The following is a 14,230-nucleotide window of genomic DNA, read 5'->3' on the forward strand; positions in this document are numbered from 1 at the left end:
AAAATAATTACAATATTGAAGAGTACAAAAAAATAAAATATTAGGTAGGTACAGTTAGATTAAATTAAAATTGTTATTTTTTATTAGGGTTCTAGCATTTTCTTTTAATTTGTTTAAAGTAAAGAAATATATTTCTATTTCAGCAAAAAACGTGTTGTAACTGTAACAATTCTGGGCAAAAATGCATTTTTATGCCGTATAATAAATAAATAAAATTAAAATAAAACATTTAATTCAAAATAACATAGCGTCCTCGCGCAAACACGATTATGATAATTAATTGCAGATATAATCGGTTATTTTACACCTATACCTACACTATGACGACCGAGAACTGAATCGGTTAGACCAATTTATTGTGAAATGTCTATTGTGTTCCGCAGATCATCGTTCTGTTGGCATTAGAAATAGCCGCGAACCGAAAAACCGCAGAATTAATATCCCTCAATAATAAGTTATACGGACATGAGATAATCGCTCGAGCGGAAGTATATTTATACAGGCTCTGTGTTGGAAATATGTCATTTCGTTTTGTGGAGTGAAAGAGTGTCATGCAGTTTTTTCGGAGTATGAACTAACTTTATTAACGTGTGATAATACCATTTGCAGGTAGGTTCAATCAATGATGCGTATTAGTTAAATGAAAAGAAATGTTTCGAAGTAATAGAGATAATCGGATAGGTTATTCATATTGTTAATGGCAGATACATAAAAATCATTGTTTTCCTACTTCAATACCAATTGAAATAAAAAAATGTATTAAAGTTACTTCGCTATTTTCCGAACTTCAAAAATACACTAATAAGTGCACTTTTAGCAGCTTCTTAAATTTATTTATTTTTTGCAATGTTCTGTTTATACAAATTGCGACGTTATAATCTTAACTTCACAGCTATAGTTTTTTTTTTGGTGCAATTTCGCATAAATATTACTTAAAATTAGAAATATAAACCTTATAACATTCCTAAAATGGTAATTTATGTGCAAAAAATACGTTTTTCTAGTGATGTCCGTTTTTATTGTTGCAATAAGAAGCCGAATTTGATTTTTGAGGAGGATGGCAAAATCGCTCTATTCGTGAGTGATGAAGCATACTTCCATCTCAATGGAACCGTCAATATGCAGAATGATAGGTGCTGGGCTGAGGGAAATTCCCTTACTCTTTAAGATTTAGAATCGGGTTGTGGCCTGTGGCTAGTTTCTCGGACACACGGACCAAACGAAAGTAACGGCTTCAAATTTCTATCAACGGAAATGGACATCACTAGAATGGTGTAATTTTTTGCACATAAATCACAGATTTAGGCGTGTCATAAGGTTTCCATTTAATCATTTTTTTAAAATTGAAAACTGACGCAGCAGGTACAGTTTTTTTTGTTCACTATGCCATCTGTGCATCCCGTATAAAATAATATTATCTTTAAATATAAAAAAATAGTACCTTTAAATAAAACAATCATAGAAAAATATAAATATTTTTTTATAAATTTTCTTCTGTTTTTTCTGTCTGTCAACACTGAAATATGAATAGTTTTAAAAAGAAAACTTAATAAAAATCTTAAATACTGTTTACAAATTGTACAATTGTAAAACAAATTTTTATTAAAACTTTGTAAATATTTCAGACCTTTTTTGGTGCTGGTAGAGTTTTTTTTTGTTTCGTGTGTCACCTATTGTCAACGTCGCGTCGTGCTGAAATGAAGCGACGGCGAAGTATTAAACTCATTGCGATGTCTATTATTGGTCTAGAGCAGTGGTCGGCAAACCGCGGCGCGCGAGCCGCATGTGGCACTTTAGCTACTTGAGAGTACTCACGTACAGCAACGAAGAAATTTTAGGATTATTGCCACAGAAAGGTCAAACACGTAGAGAGGATATTGCTAACGATGTCATTAAATGGACAGAGAAACATCATTTTACACTCGATAACATTGTTTCGATTTCAACAGATGGGTCAAATAGTGTGACCAGAAAGAGAAAAAGTTATGTTTCTATCATCACGGGATACTTGTTTATCGTTGCATCATTCGCCAAGAAGCGCTTTGTGCGAAGATATCTCCAGAAGAAATTCAATATTTTGGAATTGGTAATTAAGATCAACACAATTGGTCAATTATCGCCAATTCAAAGAATTTTTAGTTGAAATAGTGAGAGAATACGCAAATCTTCTACCATATAATAAGGTTCGTTGGCTTTTAAGAAACCTTTTTATTCGAAAATAAGTTTTGCTCGCGCAAGAAATCTTAATTCTTGTACCACAGATCTTTGGTTCTTTTGACTAATGAGTTTGCCGACCACTGCTCTAGATCATAGAAGCTGAAACGTTGCAACATGCAATGCCGATCGTGTTAGCAAGAAGTTATTTTGATACACGACACAAAAAGCTCGGGAAAACGCTTTTCACGTTAAGTAGATTTATTTTAACATATTGTTATCATAATAAGTTTTTACATTTTTTCAGAATGTGTCTTTGGATTCTGACTGCGTGTCTCGGGGTCGCCGTTGCCCCTCAACCCCAGTACTACGGATACTACAGATACGGGTCCATAGTGGCCGGCGGAGTTCCACCCCCAATCGTTCTACCCACTGGGGTAGTGCCGACTGCTCCTACATTCGCTACCACGCTTCCCCCAATCAGTTCACTACCGCCAACCGTCGTGACTCCCCCCGGCATGACACTACCGCCTCTAACTCCTGTCCCTTCCAGCACCGTCACGGGACAGCAGACGTTCCCTACTGGACCTCCGCCGACTTTACCACCCACAACAGCTACGACTATTACAACTGCTCGCCCAACTCTGCCAACTCTGACTCCTGTTCCTCCGGGCAGTTCAACAGCATTTCCCTTAATCGATCCTCGAACGTCTTCTCCGTTTAGAATGGGGGACATCGAGCCGCTGACAAAGTTCGGAGGAGGAGATTACGAAGATGTCGTGATAGAAGTCAACCTCGCGGATAGCGTATCATTTCCGAGAGATAGACGACAGATTACTGGTTGTGCTTGTTATCTTATCGCCCAGTGTAATGTAACTGGGAACACAGACGGTTCTGGACTCATAGATTTCCGCATTGTCGGAGGGGTGAGTTTTCTAAATTTGTAATTTAAAAAAATTTAAAAAATGATACATAGCAAAAATAATACTATTTTTTTTCAAAGTTGATTGAATGTTTAAAACATTTTTTCCACATGTTTTTATCCGAACAATAAGCGATTCGATCGTCCCTGAATGGATTCAAATAACGAAAGTCATTTACGCCGTTTTGTTTGTAATTAAAACAAAAAGAAAAGAAAAACTGATTGACGCTCGCGGTACACCATTTGCAAAAAGAAATTGTCAAAAAATTAAACGTATAAAGTTCCGCTCACTTGAACTTAGAAATTTGCGATACATGGTCGATTATGGATAAAAAAAACTAAATTGTGAATCACAATGTTTTTTACGTCGAAAAGAAAAGTATTTTTTTTAGTAACAAAATAACTGTCGAAGATTGTTAATTAACATTAAAAAAAAATAGAAACAGTAGTAGATGTTTAAAATAATTTCAGGGACCTTCAACATGTGCCACCGGTTACCGCTTTTGTTGCCTTCCTCCAACCTCTGGACAAACATCTTGCGGGTCTCGTCTGCAGGGGAACGTTGTATATCCTACTACAGCTGGTCAAGCTAGATACGGAGATTTCCCATGGATGGTAGTTACACAAAAATAATTAGTTTACAATCTTCACGTTACCTTAAAACAATTACTTTCATCAAGAATCAATTTATTTCAGGCTGTCATTATGACTACCGCTAATCAATATATTGGAGGAGGGGTGCTGATAGACACACAAAATGTTTTGACTACTGTTCATCGAATATCCTCGTACCCGTAAGTTAATCAATAAATATGGTTTATTTTTATACTTTAAGACCTCGAGTACATTACGCAGTGGGTCGTATCATTTCGATTAGATATTTAAAAATAAAATAGTGTAGGTAGTAATGACGTCAGGTGGATTCAGATAAGTAACCATGTTTTAAAAATGTCTCCATTAAACTTAGTTGTAGTTGCTTATTTTTAGCGTCTTGTTCTTTCAGCAAGTAATTACTTACATACTTGACTGGCCATCAATGAATCGATTCTTTTATTTACAGTTTTGGTAACTACTTACTTTTAATTTTCCTGTTCGAACAAAAAAAAAGATTATTTCAAAAGTTAATCGCAATGTTTACAAATTTCATATATAATCAATGTAGAGGTAGTGTTATTTGGTTAAGGTACTAACAAAATATTTACAGAAAAAACCCTCGAATCGACTTCAAAGAAAATTGTATCACGATTTGCGTTAATTTAATTACACGTTGTATACTTTACATACGAGAATATAATTATTTTTTATATACTCCAGGCTATACAGTGAATTAAATTTAATATTTATTTCTAATTTCTCCTTGATGCTTGGTGTATTTTTTTTAACCTTTATTATTACTATGTTCCATGGCTAACCAATAAATTCACAATTTGTTAGCCTTAGAACAGACTATTGTCTAGTTGAGCGACAAATTGTGAATTGCAAATGCAAAAAAAACGAAATTGAATTGTGAATAGTAAACGATGGAAAAAAATGTAATTTTATTACAAAAAAATAAAAAGGTAGCTTTCATCTTAGAAGCCATACATAACCAAAGCCAAATAAACAAGAATCTGATTTTTTTTATTTTTGTATTAAAGAAAATGTCTTAAAAAAAGCATATTATTAAATGCTTTTTCTTGACATTATTATGACGTATCTAATATTATAAATTAGTGTGGAAACTAAAACTTGTATTTTTAAATTTATTGCAACCGAGAGAAAAAACATTTTTAAAAAGGTAATATGGAAAACTAGGCATTTACAGGGCTTATAACATGTCATTGGTTGGCTTAAGTGGCTACTTTACACACTGCGTTCTGCATATGTTCACCATTCTGCCCATATGTTCACCATTTTGACTATGTTTAAACATTCACATTTCCATAACTCGTCTATCTGTTGACTTTTGTGAAGTAAAAGAGCTGAAACCTTTATAATGTGGGTGGGATTCATCTGGCTGAACCATTTCACCTAGCACTTCACCTAACGTTCTTTTTATGCGTTGTCTAGGCTTTTCAATTTTTATACTTCGTATACCAGTTGGTTGAATCAACAATGTTTGGACGAAAAAACATTTGAACATACTCAAAACATTGTTGAAATATTTTTATGTACGGTAAACTATGTATTATATTATTTAAAGTTAACGCAAAAAAAGATTATCCAATAAAATGAAATAAATAAACGTAGAAGTAATTTTCAAATAAACTTACATATAAGATAATATCTGAAAATGTTTTATAATATGTGTATTTGATAAATAAATACTAAATGACCTTTTTTTGAAGACGTTACTTTTTTTGAAATTGACTAAATGTTTTAATTTTGGAGTAATTTTAGTGGTAGAGCCGGGTTCAATTCTTGGGCTACCTGATTCTGAGTTTTACACACAATCACAGGACCACAACACGATTTAGAAGACTCAACGAAGTCGTTTTCCTCAAAAATTGCAATTAGCAAATGTGCATACTAATATATCGGAATGAAGATAATCTCAGAGTAATAATACGCATGCTATGCATATCATATGCAGAACAGTTTTCAATACCAGTTGAAATATCACTTTGAAAGGTTCCAGCCAACGGGATTTCGTTAATTTTATTCGATAAAAATATCTATTCTTGTTTGATTTAAATTATTTATTGTATTTTTGTGTTAAGCTGATCAGTATTTTTTCTGATTTTCAGAAATGGAAGTGGTATTAAAATTAGGCTTGGCGAGTGGGACGGCTCAGCAAACTACGAGCAGTACCCATACCGCGACTTCACCATAGCGAGAGTGTTCGCTCACGAGTCCTTCAACCCCAATACTCTGCAGAATGACGTGGCAGTAATAAGGCTCACTGGAAGTGTTCCTCCGGGTACTCCGGGAATTATTCCCATATGTCTTCCAACTGCCGGACAATCATTTGACTCCCAAAGGTAAATAGGTAACATTTAAATTAACGCTGATCTCATTGATATGGGTGAAGATAAAGTTTCTACCTCCACAATGTCTACACTGTCCATTTAAACAGTCAACCTGATGTTTCGCATCCAATGCAGCCGTAATATAGTCTGTTATACCATCAAGAGATTATACATATCATGTTCGTTATTATTATGGAAACCCTGCTAGATTTTCTACAACTAGTTCTGTGATTTATTTATTTATTGAGGATGGTTTGATTAAAGATAATAAATTATTGAAGTTTATTTAATGATTTGTGAAATTATATTCGAGTTTTAATATTATCTTTCATTTTAAAGGTGTGTGGTTTCTGGGTGGGGCAAAGACTCTTTTGGCATCAATGGCCAGTACCAGAGCATTCTAAAGGTAGTAGATGTGGCAATAATTCCGTCAGCGACTTGCGAAACAACGTTTCGTACTACCAGACTGGGCACGTCCTTCCAACTGGACCGCACATCCTTTATGTGCGCTGGTGGAGAAGCAAATAAGGACGCCTGTACTGTAAGTTGATTTGAAAACAGTTTATTGATAAATTTTTAAGAAAAAATAAAGATGATTGGCGCCTCTGTGGTGTTATAGCGAAAATGCTTTTATTTCTACAGGATATCCGGATACGATTCCCAAAACTACATATTCGTGAATACCTGTTGCGTTATTTATTTAATCATTTTTTTTTAGACATTTTTTTTATGTTCGTATGATTAACCCAAATATTTTAATTTGGGGCCATTTTTAACAAGTTGTAAATAATTCACTATTTAAAAATGGGAATTAAGTTGGGGTAGAGTAGGTTTCGAACCGCGGACCTTTGATCCGTGAGTCCGCAACACTAGTCACGAGACCACAACAACCCGATACCAATTCGGGATGCTTCGGTATCACTCAAATATACATCTCCCGTTCAGTAGCTCAATCACAAATAACTAAAAACATACTAAGCATTTGAGCGATCACAATGAACATGTTTAAGTTATCGCAGTCATAAGTCAACGCTTGTGTAATCTCCAAGTCAACGCTCGTGTCGGTTTGTTTTTTTATTTTCCTCTTAAATAAATGCAGTTCATTCAATCAGCGTTATTATAAAAAATAACACAATATATTGCCTTTGCAAAATAGTAACGAGTATCTAATACAAAAAAGTAAAAATTCAATTACAATTACTATAGCGACGGCTTTTCTTGACATTTGGCTTGCTAACCGCTGGCTAAATGCAATAAATAGTATGATAAATATAAAATATAAATATAAAATATTTATGAAGAAAAAAACAAATCAAAATTTAAAATAATGGTCAAGACATATGTGATAAACAATTTATAAATTAAATATTTGCAATGTTATTATATGTATGATAACACGCATAACAATATGTATGATATGTGTGCCCTACTTTAAGATTTAAATAAAATAAATAAAAATAAAAATAAATAATATATAAATAAATGAAAATAGCAGGTTTGGAATATTTTTCATATTTACACAGGTGAGATTCAAATATGTGATTGCGCAGCAGGATTATAGGTCGCGAACCGTAAAACATTGATTGACATTTAATATTAGGTATATATAGGTAGATATAATATATAGGTTCACGGATGTTCTATTACAAATACGATAAGCAACCATATTGAGAAATTGTTATCACGTCGCTTATTAGCACGTCTATAGTTATTTGTGATTGAGCTACCGGATGTTTCAAAATCACTCGGGCGCTCGTCTTTAATTAGCATTGTTCAATTTTGCAAAGCTACAAATTCACCTCTGAGTAGGGTCTCAAGCATTTTCGATTTCGTTGTTGTATCACGACTAAGCTTACGCCAAACATGTCATAAAATAATTAGATTTGTCCGGTTATTACAGGGGTGGATACAGTGTTAAGTGTCTCATCCGACGCGTCAGCTTTTTTATCAATTCAATTCAATTTTCAATTTCAGTTCATTTATTTAAAAAAATAACATGTTCATAACAAACTAAATTTTAATGCGTACATATTATAACAAGAAAAAAATACATTAAAGAGACTTTTGTCAAAGCAGTAGGAGAATCCTACTCCGGAAAACCCCTTTGGATACATAGAACAGTTCAACATCATGTTGTTCAGCATAACTGTAGCCCTTCCAAGAGGCATAACCATCGGCGGGTTTGTCCTGTATATCGAAATATGAAACAATCTATTCTATTTTTATCTATGCTGACGCTGTCTTAGATAATTATCAGGAACATACAAACCAATGCTCTTCATAATCTCAAGATTATCGACCATACCGCGCAACAATCGATAAAAATGTGAAGTCAAATAATACACATTCCTTCTAGCCCATAACTGTTGTAGCCAAGCATACCCTGGAGAAACTCGGTCAGGTAGAGCCAAGGATAATACCCGAGCTCTCTCGAGTAGAGATATCTCAGAAGAGCTATTAACCAAGTCACTTCGGGTGGATTCTGAAACATCCCGAACGGATAACCCGTCGGTTATTTACAAAGAATATGCTGCTTAGCGATACCTCAGTGATAACGTAATTTGTCTCAACCCCGTGTCTGTGCTGCTGGCAGTGTTGCCACAGTAATTGGACTTTTAGAGGTGTTGTGGTACTAAAGAGGTTGTTAGAGTTATCGTTTAGCTAATGAACTATTTGATTCTGGTTGTTTTTCTCATCCAGCACTACGGATTAAAAATAATTATAATGAAAATAATGAATATGATTCCTCAGGGTGACGGTGGATCAGGCTTGGTGTGCGAGACTTCCCCGGGAAGGTTTACCCTGGCGGGGCTCGTGGCTTGGGGACTCGGCTGCGCCACGCAGGGTGTACCCGGAGCCTATGTCAACGTTCCCAACTACATACCGTGGATACAGGCTCGACAGACTATGAATATTTAAATCAGTATATCTTGGGTTTAAGTCAATGCTAATGTCTAACCTTTGAGGATTTGTAAATTAACAATGCATTGATCATTCTTAGTGTGTTCTGTGAGATCTTATTTTTTTTTATTAAGCCTGAATTGCATAAGAAACAAGAAAAGCAATTAGAAATTCTAATTGATATTATAAATAAATAAATATGCAACGGGGTCCTATATAGGCAATGAATTGCCATTGAAACCACTGCGTATCCAATGTTCCAACCTTCAAACGTCAAAAATGAGTAAAAGCCATGCATTAAAAAAAGTTAAGTTAATCAATGTTTCAATTCAAAACACTCTTTTTTTTCCATTTTGACAAAAACGAAACTATTATTTCACTTTAAACTTAACTTTTTTTTCATGATAATGGCTGCAAGTGGTAGGTTTTCGTCCGACTTTTTTTTTAATATTAAGGAATAAAAGTAAAATATTATCAACCAACATTTTTTATTTAATAGCATTACTGTGAATTATCAAATCACTAGAGTTAAAGGGTTAAATACGCTAGTCTATGTTAGATAACAATTATCAACATACAATTTTCAGTAATTCTGTGTCATTTCATAAGCCATATCTAATATATTAAATTCGTGTTTATTCCTGGCAATAACTATTCGTCGTTTTCTTTTAAAAATTCAATTACCTTATTGTAGAATAAAAATTTACGATATTTTTTGTCAGTGGTAAGGATAAACTACCTCATGTTGCAATATTAGGAATATTTGTTGACCCGGATACTCCATTCGTATCGACTAATTTTCCGCCGGACAGTACACCAATGTTAGTTTCTTCCCCTGAATTATTACACGCACAAAAAAATTAACATTAAGAGTAGTTGTTTACACCAAAACTGGTATTAATATTGTATTACTAAGTCAAATTGATAATTGTTTTTTGTTGAAAATATCAAAATTATAGGAGCTTAATAAATACATAATATTTTTAAATTAAGCACGTGATTCATTATCGTGTACCAACTATATAATATCGTAGTGGGTATGTAAGTCAACATAATTATATCGACGCTGGTAAGGAAAAGTTACCAAGTGACATGTAGCAATTTTACGGAAGAACCAATCAACGATTTTTTTTTCATAAATAAAAAAATACGTATTTTTTTTAATTATGCAAAAATCAAGCCAAAATAATACGAATGAATTAGATTTTTTTTATTAATAAAAAAAACTAAAAACTTTAATTGGCTCTTCTGTATATGTCGCTTGGTAACTTTTCCTTTCCATCGTCGATATGTAGGTATATATTTATGTAGATGCATTCATTCTAATATTTCCCAAAAAGCAAAACAGTGATAATTATTGTAAAAATTTCATTAAAAAATAAATATAGGTAGCTTAGAACTTTCTATTCAGTTTTTAATATTATGTACTATTTAGTATTTTATAATACGTTATTATGATTAATTTTAATATCTAGTTTAATATATTATTAGATTTTTTAATGAAAGAAGTATTTTATAAATTATTTTTAATAACTTAAATGGGTAAAAAAAAAACGTTATTTGATTACTTCATTGGTGCGTTTTCGTTGTGATTTTTATTTAACTTAACTTTTCAATGTAACCTTATCAATGTTTGTTACAATGTTTGTTTCCATGTTTGTCACAAAGTTTATTTGGTTTTGTAATTTATTTATTAATTAATGTTATATATATTTCTAAGATTAATCTATACGGTTGTTGTTGGTATATTTTTTTATTGTTAAGTATGTTTTCTAAATAAAATAAAATTTGCATCAAAAATTACGTGGGTGGGCATATTTTATTACCTCTATTGAAAATTAAGAAATATTTATTAAAATTGGTCATAACCACTGATACAAAACAGGTAAATATAAATAAACTCCTTAACAATAATAATGAATCGTAATAGTTTGTGATTCGTATCATTATAATAGATTGCAAAATACGATAATTACGACACCATGTACAACTTTTCCTTTCCCCTTTTTTAAACTAATCGACACCTAATGATGCATAAGGCACTTTGTTGGCACACCGAGTGCAGTGTTTCATCTATATAATTTGTTACATGAAACCAAAATTATTAATATTCTTCTTTGGATGCCAGTTCAGGGAATTAAAAATGCATGTATGTTAGGAAAACGCGCTTACCACAACATTACGAGGCTGACAAATGAAAAAAATGTCCATAGATATCGGAGTAATGATTATTTACAATAAAACAATGTTTTTCAAAATGGAATGCTTTGGTTTTTTATTTAAACAAATAAATACAATAATATGTTCGTTTTCATCACATCAAAAAATTCATAACCATTATCAAATATTAACGATAATTATTATTGATGAATCATATCAAAAGTACGGCTCTACGTATTTTCTACGAAAGCTAAATAGTTTAACTAATTATGTACTTTACAATATTCTGTTAACTTTATAATATATTGTGTATAATAAATCAATTGAAGAACAAAATTAACTTAAATAGATAATAATTATGATAGCAATAATAACATAAATAATAATATCTAAAGATTTAAAGAAGAAACGGTAATAGCCTAAAAGTTATAGTAAAAAATACAAAGGTACTGTGAAACATAACTCTAATAGTACGTTATCAAAATTAAATATTTTACTTAATAATTAATAGTAATAAATTTAATTAACAAATAATATAACAAATTTTAACTTTTGCGTACATTAGGTGATTTTTACTTTGTGTATCAAAATTAATCTTCTTTTTTTTAGCAATAAAAGGACGAAATATAATCATTTTCATCACTTAATAATAAAATATTTAAACAATAATATTTGTACCAAATTAAGTTGTCGAACTAACACTTTTAAATCAACTAATAATCGTGTCATCGATATAAAAATTATAACGAATCAGTGTCATTGAAAATAAATTGAATTCACCCGTTTATTTACGATAAATTGACTTTTCAATGAGTTTATCGCTTGAAAGCTTTTCCTCCGTGACGTGTTGATAAAATTATAATCCAAGTTGTAATTTTAGATATTTGCATTGCATAATTATGCAATGCGCCTTTGAGGTGATTCTTACAACTATGGCGGTGTATTAATGATTTTAAATAATAGTAATAATAAAACAATTCTAGGTTAATTTAGTGCGAGTGCAACATCTCAACTGTAGTGATTTATTGTATGCATGGACATAATGTAACTATCTAATCAAATCGTAGTGCACCATTACTTTTCTTAAAAATACTTAATCACTGTTTTAATCTAAATATAAATAACAGCGATTATCAATAACTAATTGGATGGTGCGACGCTTTCTGATTATGTTTCTACATTATTAAACATATCCAACTCGAAGCATTTATTAATATAATATCACTAAGCTTTACGCGATCGTCAAATTAAGTCGAGAAGTCCTTGAACAATAATTTTCGATACGCTCAACAAAAATAACAATATTATTCGATAGTTTCCTTTTTAGGACTTAAAAGTGGAACACTTTCATTCGAAGCACTGAGATCTTCCGCAACGTTAGTGTTGTTAGCGGTTTTCCCCACAGGTCTCGCTGGCGGTGGTGAACTTACTTCTACATATTCGTCTCCCCTTTCTTCTAATTCCCTTTTTACTGTGATTTCGTCGCGGTCATTATTCGCTACTTCCGGAGTCTGGTTTTCCCTTTCCGATCTATGCTTTCGTTTATGCGATTGAAGTTCGAGCGTGTTGCTGAATTCAGCCGAACATTCCGAGCATTTTAATGGACCGGGACTATTAGAAATTTTCATTTTCTTGATACTCGGCGAACTCGAGGCGTAAAAAGGTACGCCGTCCACTCCGTGAAATCCATTCTGTCCCACGAAATAAGAGCGCTCGAGCGGATCGACGTCGGCCAACTTCATTCTCACATCGTCTTCGAGGTGGGTGTAGCTATGATTGTCCAACTCCGCTCTGAAGAAAAACTTCAGGCCGCAACGAGCGCAGTCGTACGGCCGCGCCGCTAGCCCGTGGGCGAGCATGTGATGTTGGAGGCCACTCGCTCCGGTGAACACCGCGGAGCACAGGTAACACGTGAAACCGCCGCAGCCCGCGAAGGTGTGCTCTATAAGGTGGGCTTGAAGCTGCATGGGAGAGCCGAGCGAGCGGCGGCACAGCCGGCACTCCAGCCCCCCTCCGGAGACGTGCGCTTGGACGTGCGCGCGAACTTCTCTTTCGGATTCAAAAGCAGCTTGACACTCGATACACGTGTAAGTTTTCCTATGTACCGATTCAACGTGGTTCTCCAACGCCGACGAGGATTCGAACTTGGTATTGCACTCCGTACATCTCCTCTCCGTCGACTGAACAGTTCCGCTGTGCTGCCGGTAACAGTCCCTGCAGACGTGAGTCGTGGGAACTCCGTTGTTAGCTTCGGCGCCGGCGGGAATAACGTCTTGTTGAGAAAACGATTTCAGACATAGCGCGCATTGAAAGCTGTCGTTCGATAATCCAGAGTTCTTAAGGTGAAATCTAGCGTGAATTCTAGCTTCGACATCAGAAACCAAAGTTTGGCGACACACCACGCAGGACGTTGGTAAGTTCAGAGGGGACGGAGAATGAGGACTGCCGGGTAGATTGTTGTTGTTAGAGTGTCGCGATAGATGGGAAAAGAATTGTTCCTCGGTCGTGAGAAGTGTTTTGCAGTGAGTGCAGTTGTTTCCACCGAGAACTTTACAATGAGTCAACTTGTGTTCCGCGAGAATAGCGGCAGAAGGAAATACTTCGTCGCATATGAGGCACTTGTGCTTGCCACCCGCGGCACCTCCCTGAGAGTGACTTTTCATGTGGTTCTCCAGTTCAGCTCGTGACTTGCAGTTCTCGCTGCAGTAAGCGCAGCTGAGGCTAACGGCTCCATTCTTCCCACCTCCCTTGACGTGGTGGGCGAGTTTACGATGGGCGATGAGTTCACTTTCTGATTGGAAATCACTTCTATCACAGATATCACATGTGTTTGATTCTTTTTTCGTGTTGTTATTTTCGCTAGGCAGTACCTTGACGCTGACCCGGTTGGTAGGGGATTGTTTTGGCTTTGGACTATCTCCATTCATACCCTGAAAATAAATGTCAACATATTAGAATCGAAGCAGATACGTAAAACATAAAGAAATATTGACATCAATATTTTGAGTTGTCTAAATGTCTGTAGACAAAAACTGGATATTTTCCCCTAGGGAGTCGTTAACATGAACATATTACAGCAAAGATGGAGAAAAAAATTGACATAAGAATATGTAAGTCTAGTTAGTCTAGGCATTTATAGGGCTTA

At 34.2% G+C, this 14,230-nt stretch overlaps 2 protein-coding genes across 2 annotated transcripts in view; one reads left to right on the plus strand and one right to left on the minus strand.

The window, feature by feature from the left end:
• The first annotated feature begins 539 nt into the window (after nucleotides 1–539).
• Nucleotides 540–9,403, plus strand: LOC148270969 (inactive CLIP domain-containing serine protease A3-like). The gene is made up of 7 exons (XM_088241983.1): nucleotides 540–609; nucleotides 2,462–3,080; nucleotides 3,548–3,691; nucleotides 3,773–3,870; nucleotides 5,803–6,036; nucleotides 6,364–6,565; nucleotides 8,776–9,403. Exons 2-7 carry the CDS (start codon nucleotides 2,463–2,465, stop codon nucleotides 8,941–8,943), a joined length of 1,464 nt encoding a protein of 487 aa, XP_088098109.1. The 5' UTR covers nucleotides 540–609; nucleotide 2,462; the 3' UTR covers nucleotides 8,944–9,403.
• A 2,242-nt stretch (nucleotides 9,404–11,645) lies between these two features.
• L (zinc finger protein Lobe) overlaps nucleotides 11,646–14,230 on the minus strand; it is a gene marked incomplete at its 5' end in the record, with an annotated part of 35,536 nt that continues 32,951 nt past the window's right edge. The window contains one exon of the mRNA XM_088241985.1: nucleotides 11,646–14,015. Within this exon, the coding sequence (XP_088098111.1) occupies nucleotides 12,390–14,015 (1,626 nt within the window). The remainder of the gene's footprint in view (nucleotides 14,016–14,230) is intronic.

This window comes from Micrasema longulum, unplaced genomic scaffold (genome assembly GCF_059751315.1).
Source record: "Micrasema longulum isolate JH-2025_06_02 unplaced genomic scaffold, ASM5975131v1 h1tg003212l, whole genome shotgun sequence".
NCBI classification, from domain to species: domain Eukaryota; kingdom Metazoa; phylum Arthropoda; class Insecta; order Trichoptera; family Brachycentridae; genus Micrasema; species Micrasema longulum.